This window comes from Cuculus canorus, chromosome Z (assembly GCF_017976375.1).
Source record: "Cuculus canorus isolate bCucCan1 chromosome Z, bCucCan1.pri, whole genome shotgun sequence".
NCBI lineage: Eukaryota > Metazoa > Chordata > Aves > Cuculiformes > Cuculidae > Cuculus > Cuculus canorus.
In genome coordinates this window covers 47,285,312-47,302,944 of record NC_071441.1, presented here as the reverse complement: position 1 = coordinate 47,302,944, position 17,633 = coordinate 47,285,312, and the positions used below count along the sequence as shown (strand labels likewise).

The 17,633-nt window shown below is 39.6% G+C and overlaps 1 protein-coding gene across 1 annotated transcript in view; it reads right to left on the bottom strand.

The window, feature by feature from the left end:
• Nucleotides 1-9,408: 9,408 nt before the first annotated feature.
• SUSD1 (sushi domain containing 1) overlaps nt 9,409-17,633 on the bottom strand; it is a 49,022-nt gene continuing 40,797 nt past the window's right edge. The window contains 2 exon segments of the mRNA XM_054054978.1: nt 9,409-14,424; nt 14,426-14,534. Of these exon segments, the coding sequence (XP_053910953.1) occupies nt 14,383-14,424; nt 14,426-14,534 (151 nt within the window). The 3' untranslated portion in view covers nt 9,409-14,382.

The window sequence follows — 17,633 nt, the reverse complement described above, 5'->3', positions numbered from 1 at the left end:
CACGTAGATGTATGTATGTTAAAGGAACACTGGAAGGCTAATAATCAAGAAGCGAATTAAAAAAAAAAAATGCCCCTAAGCAAACATTTCTGTGGTTTGGGCATCATCCCATTGGAGCAAAAGGGAATTGCTCTTTTTATGAATGTGCTTTGACTCACACGTTTTGGCCTGTTCTTTGTTTGCTTGGCCCTTTTCTGCTGGAGAGCAAGCGATAAGTCATTCTCCACTTGTAATGCCAGAATTTTCTAGGCCTTTAATTTTCTGGCTTGAGTGAAGTAGCTGTACCAGTAACTGTTGTTTTCAATTCCTGTAAAACTTTCTCTTGTTTGTACATACCATTGCAACTTTCACAACTTCATCAAGAAAAGCAGACTGCAAAATGATCTAGAAGGGATCAAAGAAAAAGCTGTACCATAGCAAACCAGACTGGAAAGATCTTGTGTTTCTCAGCAAGTGCTATTATCAAAAAAGGAGCTGGCTTTCAATTTGCAGGGAGCGCCTTCAGGAATTTTCTGGCAACACAAAGTTTCCCCTTGACAACCCAAAAGGGCAGAACAAAACATGAATTATCTGCCACCTCCTAAGAAATCTGCATCAAAAGGTATCAAATCAGTTCATTTGGCAGCGACCTGGAGCCACACTGGAACCTGGAGTTCTCCCAGCTACAATTACACCTCCACAGTGGAGCAGGTATGTATCCAGCACTCTCAATAGGCTTTTGGCAGCACAGCTGTGATCTTAGGAGTGCACCAATGAATGTACTGGTGAAAAAAGGGACAGAGGAGTTAGAAAGCCAAACTCCTCCTTCTTTTGCTACAACTTGGATTACTCTAGGGGTTGAAAGTATTTTATGCATGAAAAGCCTGTTTATATAAGGGGAAAACCTTTTATTAGAGACAAGGAGGTGCAACATCAATATATATCTACAAATGTATATTTATATATGCAACTCACAGAAACTGATGAACACCCATTCTTTCAATGCTTGTGGCTTTAAAGGATTACTCATCTGCCACCACTTACACCCATTATAGAAATATCACTCAAGCACTTCCCTGCATCTTACAGTTCAGTACTGGTAGAAACTACACACTTGGTCCAGCTTGGTCCAGCTTAACACCAGCTTCACTTCTTGGAGAAGTCAATCCCATTCAGAAGTGCCTCTCCAGGTACTATCATACTCACCTTTAGTGGAGGTGAGCTAAGGGACATCTCCACACCCCTGTGGGGCTTCAGCAGAGGTCCACTTTGCTGTTTCTCACCAGAATCATCTTTATCATATCCACAGCTCTCAGTAAGCAAGAGCAGCTATTGCCCTTGCCTCTCCTGTTCATCCAGAACAGCTCCAGAAATCTCCTTATGCAGGAAATCTAATTTGTAAGGGTGTAGGTACCCAGTTAGGTATTTATGGGCATTTACCTAACCCCCAGAAGAACTCCTAGCACCTAAACACCTTAGGAAGTATCTCATGGATGGAAAGTCCAAAAGAGCAGCACAAGCTGAGAGTTGTTTTTTTGATGTCAAGCTTAAAGGTCAGGCAAGGGCAGAGATGGAAGGGGTACCATGGGATTCTGAAGGAATATCTTCCTCTCTCCAGCTGTTCTCTTACATGGGGAACACTGTGAAAAAAATGTGGTTTTACATCACTGGACTTTCATAAAGTTTGTACCTGGCAAAATGTCTGTTTGTCTAATTGTTTCAGCAATCTTTCTGTAAAACTGTTTCCTCCATAGAAGAAGGAGTACTTTTGTTACAAAAATATCACTGTGCTTGATAAAAAATTCTGAAGCCGGTAGAAGTCCTTGGGTATGTAACTACTAAAATGGATTTAAAAGCTGGGAAAAATGACACAAGGTTGTGAAACCCACCTGTATCAGGGTTTAATCACCTACATTTCTCTCTAATGTCAGCAGTTGGATAAATTGAAGTCGCAAGCTCAGGATAGTGGGATCACAGGTGGTAAGAGCAGGTCAGGTACAGGTCAGTAGTACCAAAGCTGGAGATATTTTTTTCAGTTCCCTGGCATCTCTCCAACCAAGCAATACAACAAAAAATAGAGGAAATACTTTATTTCAGCTACTGTTTTAAAACCCCCTATTTGTAAAACCTGTGGCTTGTGAAAGGGGAGGGGGCTACAGTGCCAGACAGGAAATTGATGAAGGGTGGTGGACTTCCCCACAGGGACAGAAGAAGACATGGGCCCCATGGGTGTCAGAGAATGCAGCCACTCTTCCTGTATTACACAGCACAGATTCAACCAAGCAGCTACTGTGCAGTTCCTGCCTGAGTTCAGATCATGGTTATGTTTATACCTGCAGATTGCTAAAGCATAATCATTGGCACTACACTTGGGTATAAAAATGGTACAAACACAGTACATGCTAAAAAAAATAAAGAAAAAAAATAAAAAAGAGCTAGAAATCCAGCCTTGTTTCCTTTAAAGACATCACAGGACCACTAGAACATGGCTTGCTCAGTGGCTGGGTATGCACTTTCTACAGTTATAATGAAAGTATCTAAGATTACAGTATTCATGGCATTCTGCAAGGGAAGAGATTCAAGTTGAAGCTCCTGCTCTCAAGTGGACAAAGAAAATATATGACTTCCGATAGATGTCCAAATAACCAGGCTAGAAATGTGTTGACTGGTACCTGCTACTCCTCGAGCTTTGCAAAATTTAAGTCAGGAGCAAACTGTCCATATTTCAGGAAGGGGAAAAAAATGGCAATGTTTTCAGGGGGAAGTATGATTTGACCTCAACTCAAAGGCATCTTCAGCTGTTCTCTTCTCCAACTGAATGTAGGTAAATGTTTTGCTGGGGAAATACAATTTCTCCTGCATCTCTCAAAGCACATCCAGACTGACCTCCCCGGCTACTCCCTCAAATTGACAGCTAAATGCAGCTGGCTATGACAGAACACAACAAAGATGAATATCGCAAACAGCACAAAAAGCAGAAGCGGTGCATTCATCTCTTCCCAGATTGTCTGTTTTCTTTTCCCGTATCTCTCATGCAAGTCATTCCTCCCTCCTTACTCATGCTCTTGTGATAGTTTCTTTTCCCTGGCCTCTCTCCAAGGTTTTCTTCGGTCACATTGTCTTTTCGCCTAGAAAATGTCTGTACTTTTCACCAGTGACTTCACTGTGGACCAAAAAGATGATTATCAGCCACAGCTTAGCTTTGTTTTGCAGTTATCAATGAGGTGTTTGTCATAAAGTAAGATGAAGGAGAAATTAAATTTTCACTAAAGTTGGCTGCTTTTACTGTCCTTGCTCCTCCTGAGGCCCAAGGGAGTTTCAGGTATTTGCCATGCAGCAGCCACAGTATTCAGATCACAACCATATGCTCCAAGCGTAAGACTGTGCTAGCAGATGAGACTTCTAATCTCTGCATCTGCTAGCTTGTAGCTGGCATTAACAGCAAAAAGTATCAAGTGAGCAGATTAGTACTGGAGTTCAGAGAAGTACTGCCCTGTTCTGCCTTGTGCTGCCTTTTCGGAGTTGTGAAACACAGGGTACCGTGGGTTTAGTCGGTATCCAATTTAAAGCAACAGAAACCGTAAAGATAACATCATGGCTGAGGGGAACTGCACAGGTTACGCTGCCTGCTGTTGAGACTACATTTACAGAATGTAGACAGGGTGCTCTACTCCTAGTTTATTTATGTGAGTAAGCTAATAAAACTAGTAGGGGGCCTATGACCTCCTCCTCTTGATCAGAACCAGTATCAGGCACACAGCTACAGATACAAATACAGATACTTTTTCATAGATATAATTCACACAGTTTACTTTCTCCAATGAGTTAAAAAATAAATAATGCATGGATTTGTACAGCATGGAATGCTATTTTCCACCTACTTTCAAAATGTATTGCTCTAATCATGAACACAAAGGTGACTGAAATTCATGTGAAATAACCCATATTAGCAAACACCTTATATAACCTTCTCATTTACCGAAGTATGTAAAACCATTCTGTATAAAGCTACCAAAACCCAGGTCTCGACCTCAGACAGGTACACACAGCAGAATCACCTTCTAAGGAGTAGAAGACGGTTACCCAAAGAGAAAGGCACTGTCTAAATCAGTCCTCATGGTACAAAACTGACAGGCAAACTAACATTTCTAGATTTATGTTTTTACCTGTTCACTCTGCGGCAACTAGTACAACCCCTAACTTCTCTGTCCTTCATGCTTTCTCATAGCAAAGTGTTTTGAGTTCTTCAGGAAAAGGATGTAGTATAAACAAAGAATAATGAAGGCAGGAACAAATTGACAGGCGTGGGAATAAAATGATGATCTATATGCAGATCCAAAGACAAGGTTCTTCATCCCAGTGAGATGGGGACGAAAGTAATTAACTCCAGATAATCAGCAGATGAAACATTATAAAAGGAGTTTCACCGTCCAAAGTGAAGAGTGAGTATTGGGTACTGAGAAGATTATTCCTGAGTTCGAAGCAGAAGCAGCAAATTAAAAACAAATAAAGAAGTGAATATAGCAATGCCTAAAAATGCAGTTTGTCCATACAGACTATGTTCTGGGTGATTTTTTTAAAGCAAAATTGGGTGATTTAATAATGCTTTTTAAAGCAAAACTTCATATTCGTTTTTAAAAACATCTGACAAGATATGGGTTTTAATCAATACTTTTCAAATGGATGAATCCGTAAATGATTCAAAAATGTGTCAGTGCCTCAGTCACACAGAGTGTTATAAGCAAAGACACATATCCAAGATACCATGTAAAAAGCACTAGGTGTCTCCTTATCCTAAAGGCAATTGTCTCAGCTTTACCTTCCAAGCAAAGGTTACCAGCAATGGTTTGGTGCAAACCAAATTTACTTTGGCAACATCTTAAGATATTATCTACCTTATTCTTTTCCTTTTTAATCAAATTTTCTGATTTTTCTTTTTTTTTTATGAAGGGAAGAAAGGAAGGTAGAAAGTATAGACTTTTGAAAATAAAACTAAAGGAGTTAGGAGACAAAGTCTCTTGCTCGGCCAGTCATGGCACTTTTAGAAACTGCAGCTTCAGCATCACAGTAGACCTTCAATCTCCTCTCAAAGGGAGACCTACATGGACAGAAATGCTCAGTCTTGACATCAATGCTGTTCCTCTTTAAAAGCTCAACTATTATATGAAAGAACTCCAATGGGTGTCAGGCCTCATCTTCTTGATTTAGTTGGATCTCAAATTCTACCTGTGGTCATGCTTCCCTGCTGATACAGGGAAAGCTGCTGTCTGCAAGATAGCCTTTGGCATCCTGAAATTGGAATGAACAACATGGTTCTGTCATTTGGTCCGCTTTTCATTTGCTGACCCCTTGATTAAAAATCTGTTGGTGAAGATTATCTAAAAAGCAAGTATCTCTTTCTGCCAAAAACGCTAGAAGGATTAACAGACATGAGTACTGGTCTTGAGTCATAGACTGTTAAGAGTACTGTGAAGAAATGCAAAGGCGAGGTAAGAAGTGGATCCTGCAACTCAAAAAAATACACTCTTAAATGCAATGACAAGAAACCTAAGAATCTGCAAGGGAACCAGTATAAAAGCAGATCCAATGACTGTCACCAGAGGAAGCAATTCCTTTCCAAAATTCTGTACTTCTGACTGTAAAGGAGGCAATTCCTTTTGGGATGGCATTCTCAAGCATTTTGAGACAATTTGCCTCTTCATTGTATGTTTTAAATATGAACTCTAAGATTTTCTTCTTAGATCAATGATTTATTGGTGTAAATATATTTTATTGGTGTCAGATGCCAAGATAATGATTGAAATGATATTAAGTCTACTTTCTCCTCTCCGTTTTCCCTGCTGCTGGATAGAAATTTCCAAATTTAAAGTGTACCCATGCATCTTTTCTGCCTTTATTTGAAATAAAATTATTATTTGCATAAAAAAGCAAATGCTAGACAAAGCACATTTAAAATCCTCATCTCTATCTCAGGCTGGAAAACCTTTTAAATACAACTTATTTCCTTAGGGTTTTGACTGATCAATTTCTTTTTCAAGAGAAAAGAGCTGTCACTGCCCCTCCCTAGAGGGGGAACAAAATGCAGTCACACGCTCCCACAGGATGTTGACCCCATAGGGGAAAAAAGCAAAAGGAAATAAATGTAACTTAATGTTAGAGAAAATTAATAGTAGATAAAAACGTAACAAAGTGAAAGTCAAAGAACAGTATGTTTCTCAAGTAAGTCAAATGCAGGAAGAGAAAGATTTCTATCAGTTTTGAAGGCTGCTTGTTTACTTGGTAAAACAAGAACTGATTATAGTGCTTCACACTCAGGGATGGCTGGAATGAAACCTGCTGCTTTGGCAGTTTCAAGACTTTATCTATAGCCTGTGATTACCCAGAAGCTAGTAACCAGATTACTACATCTGTGAGAAAGGTTAAGAATGAAGTGTAGACTTCTCCGGATTGCACATTCCTCATTAAAAAAGGAGTAAATTTTTTCTAGAGCTTGGTAATAATAGAATTAGCATATAAAATGCAAAACCAGTAGTTAATTGCAGCTAATACACACAAGGACCTGTGATCAGCAGCCTCTAGTACAGAACCTTAGAGATGCAGCTACCTGCAGATTCAGCACAGTTCCTGGAAAGAACATAAATGTTTACAAGCATGAATATGGCATGAAGAGAACAGTTTCAGAGGTTACATTTAAAAGCCCACTGTAGAAGACCCAAAGGCTTCTGTTAACTGAATTAACCTAATCATTATTTTGCTTCACATTTAAAATCCTCTAAACTGATCAGTTCATTACAGCATACCTGCATAAAACTGCCCGCTTCCTCTATACATATGGCTTGTAAACCTTCTTTTATGACCTCCATGTTCCCTGGCTGTTGTTTGTACTGCACCCATCTTTCCCAGAAGAATAGTGGACTAGGAAGACATATTCATTAAGGAAGCCTGAGTCTACCTGCAGTCCTTTCCTGCTTACCTGTCCCTGTTCTATACCAGCACCTATCAGGTAAGAACTACTTGAGAAATGAGGAAAGCCTGCACTTGCATTGATTCTTTTTTCTCTTCAGTTCAGAGAGATGAGCTTAGAGGATGTCACTGCTCTTTTCAAGTGAAAAACAATTCCACAATTCTCTATGACAACTTTCTTCAGCTATGCCAATTTTCCAGTGCTTATAACAGATTTAACAGACTGCAAATGAGAATTGAAAAAACCTCCATAATTGTTTAAATCTGTCTGCAAAAAACAGCCCGTAGGCACGCTGAGTTTAGATAGCAAGCAGACCTGTGAACAGTGGGCTTGGTTTTCCTTGAGTTTGTATCTTGCAATTGACCTGAATTTCTAACAGAACTTGAGCATTGTTGTTAAATGACTTTAGCTCCTAGCAGACACTAGAGACTAATCACATACAAAGCAGTAAATGATTTTCATTGCTGTTTGCATGCAAGAGACAGGGAGAACTGACTGCAGTGCATTCTTCTTTATTGCATGTTTCTTAAAGCATGACACAGAGCTTTTGTATCGTTGTTTACTTGTGCAGTGTATTCTCTGTTCTCTGGCAAGTTACGTTCTCTGCTGCCTAATTTCACCAAACACACATGACAACTTTGTGGTTCCTATTGCTCTTCAATGTGCCAAGGACATTACTTGGGAAACATTACATGGGAAACAGAGAAAGTTTGTGGCAGTGACTTCAGAAAACAGGAAAACAGTGAAACAGTCGCTTACAAGAAGTAACAGGTCGGGAACATTTAACTGACATAGATTAACTTGGACAAACTGCTCTCCTTTCTCTGGTGACCAGTGATAGGACACAAGGAAAAGGAATGAAGCTGCATCAGGAGAAGTTCAGATTGGACATTAGGAAAAGGCTTTTCACTGAAACAGTCACTGGAGCAGGCTCCCCAGAGGAGCTGTCATGGCATTAAGCCTGTCAGAGTTCAAGGAGCATCTGGACAATGGTGTTTGTCATATGGTTTAGTTTTAGGCAGTCCTATGATGAGTAGGGAGTTGGACTTGATGATCATTATGGCTCCCTTCCAACCCGAGATATTCTGTGACTTTAAACCTTAACTCATGTCACTCACAGTAAAGCATACTTTAGCAGTGGAAAGGAATTTGAAAGGGAAGTTCAGTGCAAGTGCTCCAGTTTCTTAGAGACTGCATAGTCAAGGTTTTCAAAAGGGACTAGAAATCTTAAAAAAAAGATTAGAAGGAAAAAAAAAAAACCACACCAAAAAAAGCAAGCACCTTCTATCCAGAGAGGGGAGGGGCCAGTGTTGTGAAGTAATATCTCTTTTAGGTATCACAGTTTCCAAACACTACACCAATGCACTTCAAATAATTTTTACCAGGCCATTATTCCTATGGAGAAGCATATTCTGACTGCAGAGACTTTGCCCATACAGAAAGAACATTTTAGGATATGAATAAAGACAGGAAGCAATTACTCAATACCTAAGACAGAATTACAAAGAAAATAACAAGGAAAATGTCTGGGAAGGGAAACTCCAGGTACCAGATAAAATGCCTGGAAGTGTAAATAACTCACTATCATACTGATTTACTAACATCTGCTGCGACATGTTTATGGATAAATGCAAAGAAATGTGACATGTAAATGGGATTAAATGGGATCACTTCTTATACTAAGGTAGTTGCTAATACTCTACCAAATATTCTGGGTTTATCACTCCTGTGATTACCAAATCACTGTCTTATTTTGTCATTCCAAACGCAACCCCTTTTCAATGCACAAACTCTGCATTTTTTTTTTGGAGGGTGAATCAGTCCTACTGTGTTAATTATCAGGATGTGAGATGAAAAAAACCAACCTCCCAGGAGTCCTAGCAGAAGGCAGAACATATCAACAGGGTACTAAATTAACTCAAACAGAAAAATATTTTAAGAAGGAAAAAAAATTAGCATGAAATTGCATCTTCTAACAAGAAAGAGAATCACAACAATGTGCAACTGGAAATTCCCATCTACTTTGCTTCACATTGACTGCCTGTGCAGACAAACAGTGGGTAAATAATAGTACTGCTGAAGAGTCTCTAGATACTGCTGTGGCCATAGTAGGGAACATTCTCACAGCTACTGTGTTCTGTCTCCCTGCAAAAATTCACAATGTATTCATCTCACTGGTCTCCTGTTTCTGTCTTGAGTTAAAACAAGAGCAGATTCTGAACTAATGTAAATATATATCATTGCACTAAATTCAGCAAGAATAATGTTAAGAGGCACAAGATGAGAACCTGGATAATTTAATAATTTCCATGGAATTTCATGAAAATCTGGAGCAGAATATCTTGACATATGCCCAGTTTTGAGACTGTTTATTGTGAACATCTGGCAGATTAGAAGCATGGAAAATAAGAGGCAGTAAGGTACTATTTAACATAACTGGAAGGAGACAAGTTTCATTTAGCTACAAAATACTCCAGTCGCGAATCTGAAACATGCTGCATAATCACATAAAAGTAATTTTATTATTTGAAAGTAAGAGGCTGATATACTGCAAATATGCAGAAGTGCTGTTTAAGCACTATTTCCCTGCCTCTCAGCAGGTATTTACAATTGCTACTCACTTGGCGTTCCACATTCACTTGGCTCTGGTTTTTGTGTGCCTGAATGAATGTACGAGGTGATAGGAAAGGTATGGCCAAATGTCCATATGGATATATCTAGAAGGGGTCAGAATTCACAGGAATGCAAAACAAAATGGAACTTCCTAACATCTTAATTGATGGCCAAGAGCCAAACTGAGTAGGTCATTTTACACAACTAAAAGTGAGAGTTGAGAACTGGCTTATTGATGGCCAAGAGCCAAACCGAGTAGGTCATTTTACCCGACTAAAAGTGAGAGTTGAGAACTGGCTTATACCACCCCTGTATTCTTGCTATGTTAGGTTTTATCCAGTGTATTAGCATAGCAGATTTATGCCCATTAGGTTGAAACATCTTCATCAGACTACTCCAATCTATTTTCCTCATTTCACTTCTTCCATGGTCGGTACAGGAGAGACTTTGTTACGAATTGTCATCAAAGTCAAGCTAAAATATCCTGGGCTAAAAGCTGGAAAATCCTTGCCTTAGGAAATTACCTTCTATTAACGACTGAGTTTATTTCTACAATCCTCTGTTGCTCCCTAGTCTGTTAATATTTCTAATACTCCTGGGGGCAGAAACTGAACTTCCCCACAGTTGCTCTGAAATTCTCAATACATCTTCACTTAAGGGAAATAGAAGAAACAGAATAAACTACACACATACCCACACATACATATTATGCATATATAATGTATACAGTTTTTCACAACATGTAACCCAATAAGGACACCAGGGAATATAAATCATGAAAAGCAACTGAAATACATCAATTGTGCTGCATTAGGGTAGGGGGAAAAAAAGATAAAAAAATCACTTTTCCTTATTCAGCTGTGCGATCGTAGGAAGAAAAGCAGTATTTCTGGAAAAAAAACCAAAACACACAAACATTTGAGGGAGGGCATGAGAAGGAAAAACAGAACTTGAGAGCTACTTCCACTTTTCTTGTTACATTAAAGGTATTGGGTTTGTTAACCTCAAAATAGAAGTATACATACCACAACTATTGTGATCACCCTCTGCCTCCTCAGACCTCATCTCTGTCAGAACCAAAAGGAACAAGTGTCTGTGATGTTCACAGAGACATTTCTCCTGCTGCCAGGAACTGCAGTTGTGGAGGTGCTTTTGCACCACTGACATTCGTTCCTTTTCACTAGAGCTCAACACGGAGATCACCAATTAATTTCAGTCTCAGAATGTCATCTGAAGGCACCAAATCTGCTCTTGAGAGCAATGCAACAGCTCAATTTTCAGAGACTTTCATAACTTGCTAGAAATGCTGTCACTAGGAACAGAAATACTTCCATCAAAGTTAGAAATCACGAATCTGCCAGCTCACACTGGATTCTGGCTGCATTCTGCTGAATATGAAGTGGCCCTGCAAAACACTGCAAGACCTGGAATAGTGCCTGACAACACTTAAATCTGAGATCACACATAGAAACAAAGAGTATACTGGCCTATGTATCTGGCCTTGTACAAAAAAATTGATTGAGACTATAAATACTGAAACAAAACAAGCCTGGATGGTTTCTGGCTGTCTCCACCTTACCCAGAACAAAGAAATCTCAAAGAAACCTTTCTCAAAGAAAAAGGTTTTCATTTGACACATCATCACAATTGCAAGCATAAATGCTGGATTTTTAACAACCTGCATGCTATCTCACTATTACAGAATAAAAGACAAAAAAAAAAGGTTAACATAAGCTTATATAGAATTGCTTATCCAAGGCTAACAACTTGCTGTTTCCTCTAGAGACAAACCCACTTTGGAGATAATGCAGACATTGGTACATATCTAAACCAAACAGCTTCTCAATGTAGCATATCTCAATATAGCACCATGAATAGGTAGAGATCAGCTGCAAAAGCAGAGCAGCTTTGGTTCGTTTTACCTTACTTGGACTGGGTGTGGAGCACATATCTGAGGAAACAGCAAAAAACATTGAAAGAAAAAGGATAGTTTCAATGTTAACGGAAGGTACAGTGGCGAAGGATCATTAGAAATGTCTAGAAATTCTCAAACCATGAGGGTGTGATTATGTCAATGTCACAATTAGTTTGACGGGATACTACATAAAAAATACAGTGACAATAGAGCACTCCATACACATGAGTATGAGGACTGTAAATCGGAGTAAGAAAAGCTCCCCTACAGACACACACTTCCAACTTCAAAGCCCCATTTAGAATGGCAGAACTACTGTCTCCTAAGATGTATTTGTGTTTTTGGAAAGCAGGTATTTGATCAGAAGTCTTATGCCCTTTCCAGCATATTTCCTGCTAATGAAATGTCAGAGAACTGCTCCTCAGTAGCAATAATCTTAAACCAGATTAACTTCATTTTACAACCTTATTTCTATAACAGCCAAAGGTAAATACAGCTACTATAATTTCATGTTGTTCTTTTTGTCCAGTCCTATAATAGTTGTTCTGAGCAGAACTTCTAAAAACGTTTTTCTATTCTAGATAATTCTTAATTTCCTACTGTTGAAATTTTTACTCTCACTAAAAAATAATTTAAAAATATAATTGGAAAGCTAGGAATCAATAGAGCAATGTTTCTGAAAGACAGAGGCTCCAAAAACAAACTGCTAGCAAACGCATAATTATCTGAGGAGGCAAGGCTAAATTATTTTGCTGTGCCTTCCACATTAAACTGAAACAGATGTAAACGGAAGAAAGATAAGTACACAACATATGAAGACAGGCTCGCAGCCAGAGGTAAGTCTGCCAAGAGTGACAAAGGAGGCAGCAGGAAAGAGGGAAACTTGCGGGACTGTAGCTGTTTCGGAGAACTGTTTTGGAGATGGCAGGAAATCCTGCCTCATTGTTCCCCTTTTATCAGCCCATTCCTGGGTATTAATACACTGCACCACTCTGCTGTGCAGAGATGCCCAAATGAGTTATTACATACATTATGTAAGTCACAGCAAAAGTGTGGATGTTAGATGACAAGAAACTTTGCACTGAAAACTTCACATTATGAAAAGATAAGCTAGGTAAAGGAGAGGCACAGAGAAAAGGAATTACTTGTTTAAGGTTACATGAACGCCTCCAGCTTTCCAACTATCTTCAGTAGCAAAATGGACTTTTTGTTCCCAGCCCTGCATAATGTACTAGAACACAGCTGGTCTAAGAAAAGGTGGAAGAAGTTTTCTTTAACAAAGGATGGCATGTCAGTCTTTTTAAATAATTTCCTGCCTCTTGAGCTCTCACTTTTTCAGGAACAGCTGCTCATGAACTCTCTCATAGGATGAGAGCAGCAGGAGAACGAATGTAAATGAGGTGGTACGGTTTGTACCACTATGCCAAACCTTGGCAACCTATTCCACTGAGAAAGCAAATTAGGAGCAGAATGCGTGAGAACAAATTCTCCATGAGAAACTGAACAATTAAATAAAAGTAGCCCAGTGTGAACAGTTAAGTTGTTCTTTCTCAGTCAGTGAAGGAAAACATTACCAACTCTTAATCACTAATGTAGACAAATGTATTCTTACTCAGCTACTAACTACTGAAAACTTACTTGAAGGGCAGATTTAGTAAGCTGCAAAAATGATGGATAACAGAAATAATATCTACCCAGATCTGAAAAAAGCACCCTCAGTTAGATGCTCCAGTTAAAACTCTCTCATGTGACTTTGATTGTAATTCCTCTCTGCTAGGAACTATGAAGTCTGCTGTTACACTTTAAAATATCCTTTTTAAACATCAAAAACCCCAAAATTAAACAATGTGGAAAGACAAAACACCTAAAAGTATAAAGCCAGCAGGAATTAGAAACACTTAGAATTCCAAAAAGAGTTACCATGTATTCAAAACGGTAAAACACAAAACATAACTTGGAATAAATTACAAAACTGAGGAAAAACTTCTTTATTTCACCAGTTAGCAGAATGATTTTGCTAATAAATCTCAAAGCAACTTCTGAACAGGAATTGAAGTAATCAAAGGTATTTGATTCTTTGTTACAGAAGGCAAAAATATTAACTGGAAGTATGCTATAGTTTCATTGTACTTTATTAAGCTACCCCAAACAGATGTCACATACCAGCTCATTAACCAGATGATGATTTAATGGTTTACTTGGCTGTAATTATAGAACAGAGACTAACAAAACTGCACTTAACACAGGTAGCTCCTTATTTAATTTAGTTTCACATGTCATTAAAACTACCTGATGGCAAACTGTACTTTTAGAGATTAGTATATTATTTGCAATTATCAAATTTCTATGCTCAATGACTGCAATATCTCTGGAATACATCTGTCACTGACACTATTTAAACACGACTATTTCATGCCTAACAACTCTATACTTGTTATTGGAGTACATTACCTGTAAGTAATTGATGGAAGTCTACCTTTATACTTGGAAACACAATAAGCGCTTTATCCTGTATAAGGGTTAATCTGCATTTTCTCTAAAAAAGAGTCAGCTTATATGTCCTAAGGTATCTAAAGTAGCAGCTGATCCTCAGATGGTCTCAGCTGGATCAGAGGATTATTCATGTAATGAAGTACAATATAGACATTCATTATCAGGCATTCATGTGGCTGGAATAGCTGAAAGCCTGTGGCCAACACACAGGATGCATGCTAGTGTCTGCGACGCAAACCTGTTTGTGAAGTAAGGTTCTCCTTTACGTATTACACATCTGGGAACCAGGGGAGACAAAACATCTCACTTCCAGTAACAAACGTATTTCAACTGCCCATGCTAGAGTACATATGTGCCCTGCAGACACGTCCATACCCAACAGATGCTGGCTTTGGCAAGCATTTTCTCTACGCTGACATCAGGGGATTACGCAACAGAGAAGAGAGACATTTTCAGTCTCAGAATGATGATGTAATCCCTGTTTGTGCCACATCCATTGTAGCAGATAAATGTACAGCCTCGCACGCTAAGGCACCAGGTGGGGAGAGCACTGTGCGGTGGAGATAAGAGCTGGAGAGAGAAAGAAAAAAATTTAGTTAAAAAAAATACTTAAAAAATGTTCAAAACTCAAGCACGGACCCAATGGAGAACATGCATTGCTCAGATTGATGAGATAAATGGCAGAATGTCTAAAGTTTCTTGAAGAACAAAGCTGCTGGTATAAATTCTGAACATCAAAACCAGTGTGAGATGGATAGGAAGCATTCCCATAGGGCCTGATGACTACCTGACCTATGTTAATGTTGGCATCGACAACACTAGGCCCAATGGAGATCTTTATAAAGCTGAAGTTTCAGCACTGTCCTTAATGTATCTGAATGGGCATTGCATATAAAAAAGGAAACAGAAGATTAGGAGGAATGAAGCCAGGCGTGTATGTGTAAAGACACCTTAATAATAACAACTATCACTAATAGACTTTTTAAATTAAAAAAAATTAATAATATCCAAGGACATCAACAGTCAGGCTGCGCACTTTTCAAATCCAGGGTCAGACTTTTACCCACTGAGAAACAGTAAAAATTGCTGTCAGCAACCACATCAGTGGGAATTCACAATCTGTCCCACTGTAGTAATATAATCCCTGAGGCAGTGGACATGTGGCAAGCTGATAAGCACGTGAATAAAATGGTTCTTTGTAACAGAAGCTGCAGAACAGGAACGCTTACAGGGACCACAAGAAATAATCAAGACCATTCACCTGACACCATGGCAAAATCAGCTGTGCCTGTGTCATTCCTGACAAACGTTTGTTTAACCTGCTTTTGCAGACCACTCAGAAGCCATGGTTTCACAGCATTTATAGCAATCTATTCCCATACCTCCTTCTCCTGTTTTTCAGGAGGTATGCTGCCCAAGCACAGTACACCTACCATGGGCACCACCGACAGGAAGAAGCTAGTCTTTCTATAATGGCTCTTTATATATTTGTATATCACACTTTTTGGCAGTCTCTGCTAGGCTAAGGAACCTAGTAGGAGATTATCCCATGTGCAGCTGGTTTAGATAGATCTCACATCTCTCCTCCCGAGTTCCTGTGTTTTTTTCTCCTGATGGGCCACATCTTCCTTGGAGTACAGTGCCTAAAACAGGACCATGGCCTTAGCCCTACAACTGGACAGAGCAGAAGACTGACTTCATATGTTTTTTAAAATTTCATTCTTACTCAGAAGAACTTATACTTCTTTAAAACTAAAAGAGTATTTGTTATTTATGAACTTCACAGCTCCTTTTAGTGAGCACTGTTAAGGCCAAATGCCGGGTCCTGCACTTGGGGCACAACAACCCTATGCAGCGCTACAGACTGGGGGAAGAATGGCTGGAGAGCTGCACGGAAGAGAAGGACCTGGGGGTGCTGGTTGACAGCCGACTGAACATGAGCCAGCAGTGTGCCCAGGTGGCCAAGAAGGCCAACGGCATCTTGGCTTGTATCAGAAATGGGGTCACCAGCAGGTCCAGGGAGGTGATTCTCCCTCTGTACTCAGCACTGGTGAGACCGCACCTCGAGTACTGTGTTCAGTTCTGGGCCCCTCACCACAAGAAGGATGTTGAGGCTCTGGAGCGTGTCCAGAGAAGAGCAACGAAGCTGGTGAGGGGGCTGGAGAACAAGTCTTATGAGGAGCGGCGGAGAGAGCTGGGGTTGTTTAGCCTGGAGAAGAGGAGGCTGAGGGGAGACCTTATTACTCTCTACAACTACCTGAAAGGAGGTTGTGGAGAGGAGGGAGCTGGCCTCTTCTCCCGAGTGACAGGGGACAGGACAAGAGGGAATGGCCTGAAGCTCCGTCAGGGGAGGTTCAGGTTGGATATCAGAAAAAAATTCTTCACAGTAAGAGTCATTGGGCACTGGAACAGGCTGCCCAGGGAGGTGGTTGAGTCGCCTTCCCTGGAGGTGTTTAAGGAACGGGTGGATGAAGTACTTAGGGACATGGTTTAGGGAGTGTTAGGAATGGTTGGACTCGATGATCCAATGGGTCCTTTCCAACCTTGTGATTCTGTGATTCTGTGATTCTGTGAAATGATATCTACATTTTGCCTTCTCTGCCTCCTAGTGGGACAGAGCACGTTTAATTTCTACCAACTATTCTGTCTGATCGTCTCCAAAACAGGAGAATGGATTCAAGAATTTCTCTGCACATAGGATCAAGGTTTTAAAAGATACTTTTTGAATTACCAGTTCCTGGCCTCCAGTATTACACCACACAACAGCATGACTCCTGTCAAATGTACTCAGCTCCCTGATGAAGTCACCTCGTTTTGGTTTGGTTTTTTCTTCATTGCTTTCACTCCTTCTAAAAGAAGACTGAAATGGAATTCCAGGGCCTAATTCAACTGATTCATAATCACACATGATTCTTCTAGTGCTATCTGTTATCTTAAATAGCTCTCATATCACTGTGACCATGCTGTTAACTGATTTGACATAGTTCTTAAGAAGTATTTATATTCTTCTGTCACATTTTTGCCAGAGAAACTGAAATAGTTAACGAGCCTTTCAGACTATGACAACCCAAAGATACCCCTCCCTTTGCAACAAACCCTCTGCCACAAGTGCTAGTTAGATACCAAGACAGGTCCCTTCTGCCTCAAATGTCAAAGCTGACTTTGACAATGTTTTCCAAAAAAAAACAAAAGCAAAATATCAAGACTGCAAGCTCAAGTTTATCACTGCAGCCTGTTGTCAAGGGAATCCTGAGATTCTGTTTGTTTAATTACTTAAAGAAAAAAGAAAGGCACCTTGGAACCTTTATTTTGGAAATCAGATTGTGAGAACTGAATGAAAATTCAAACAACTACAAATAATTCAAACAATCCTGCTTTTCCTGGTCCTGTATAAGACTAGGTCCTTCTGTTTCTGAATGTCAAATAAGCAGTTTAACCAATCAACGCCCTATACTTCACAGCCCCCATTCTGGAGGCTCCTAACTTTTCAAGGGTCAAAGGACCGTTCTTAGAGATAAACATAGTAAACAATGATAAAGACATATTTTAAGTCAGATTTTACATACATAGACACAATTACTTAAGGGCATATATTTGGTTTACCCTTGAATGGAGGACAGTTACAAAGTTACTGCCCCTGCATGGAGGATCATGAAAAAGAAAGAAGTC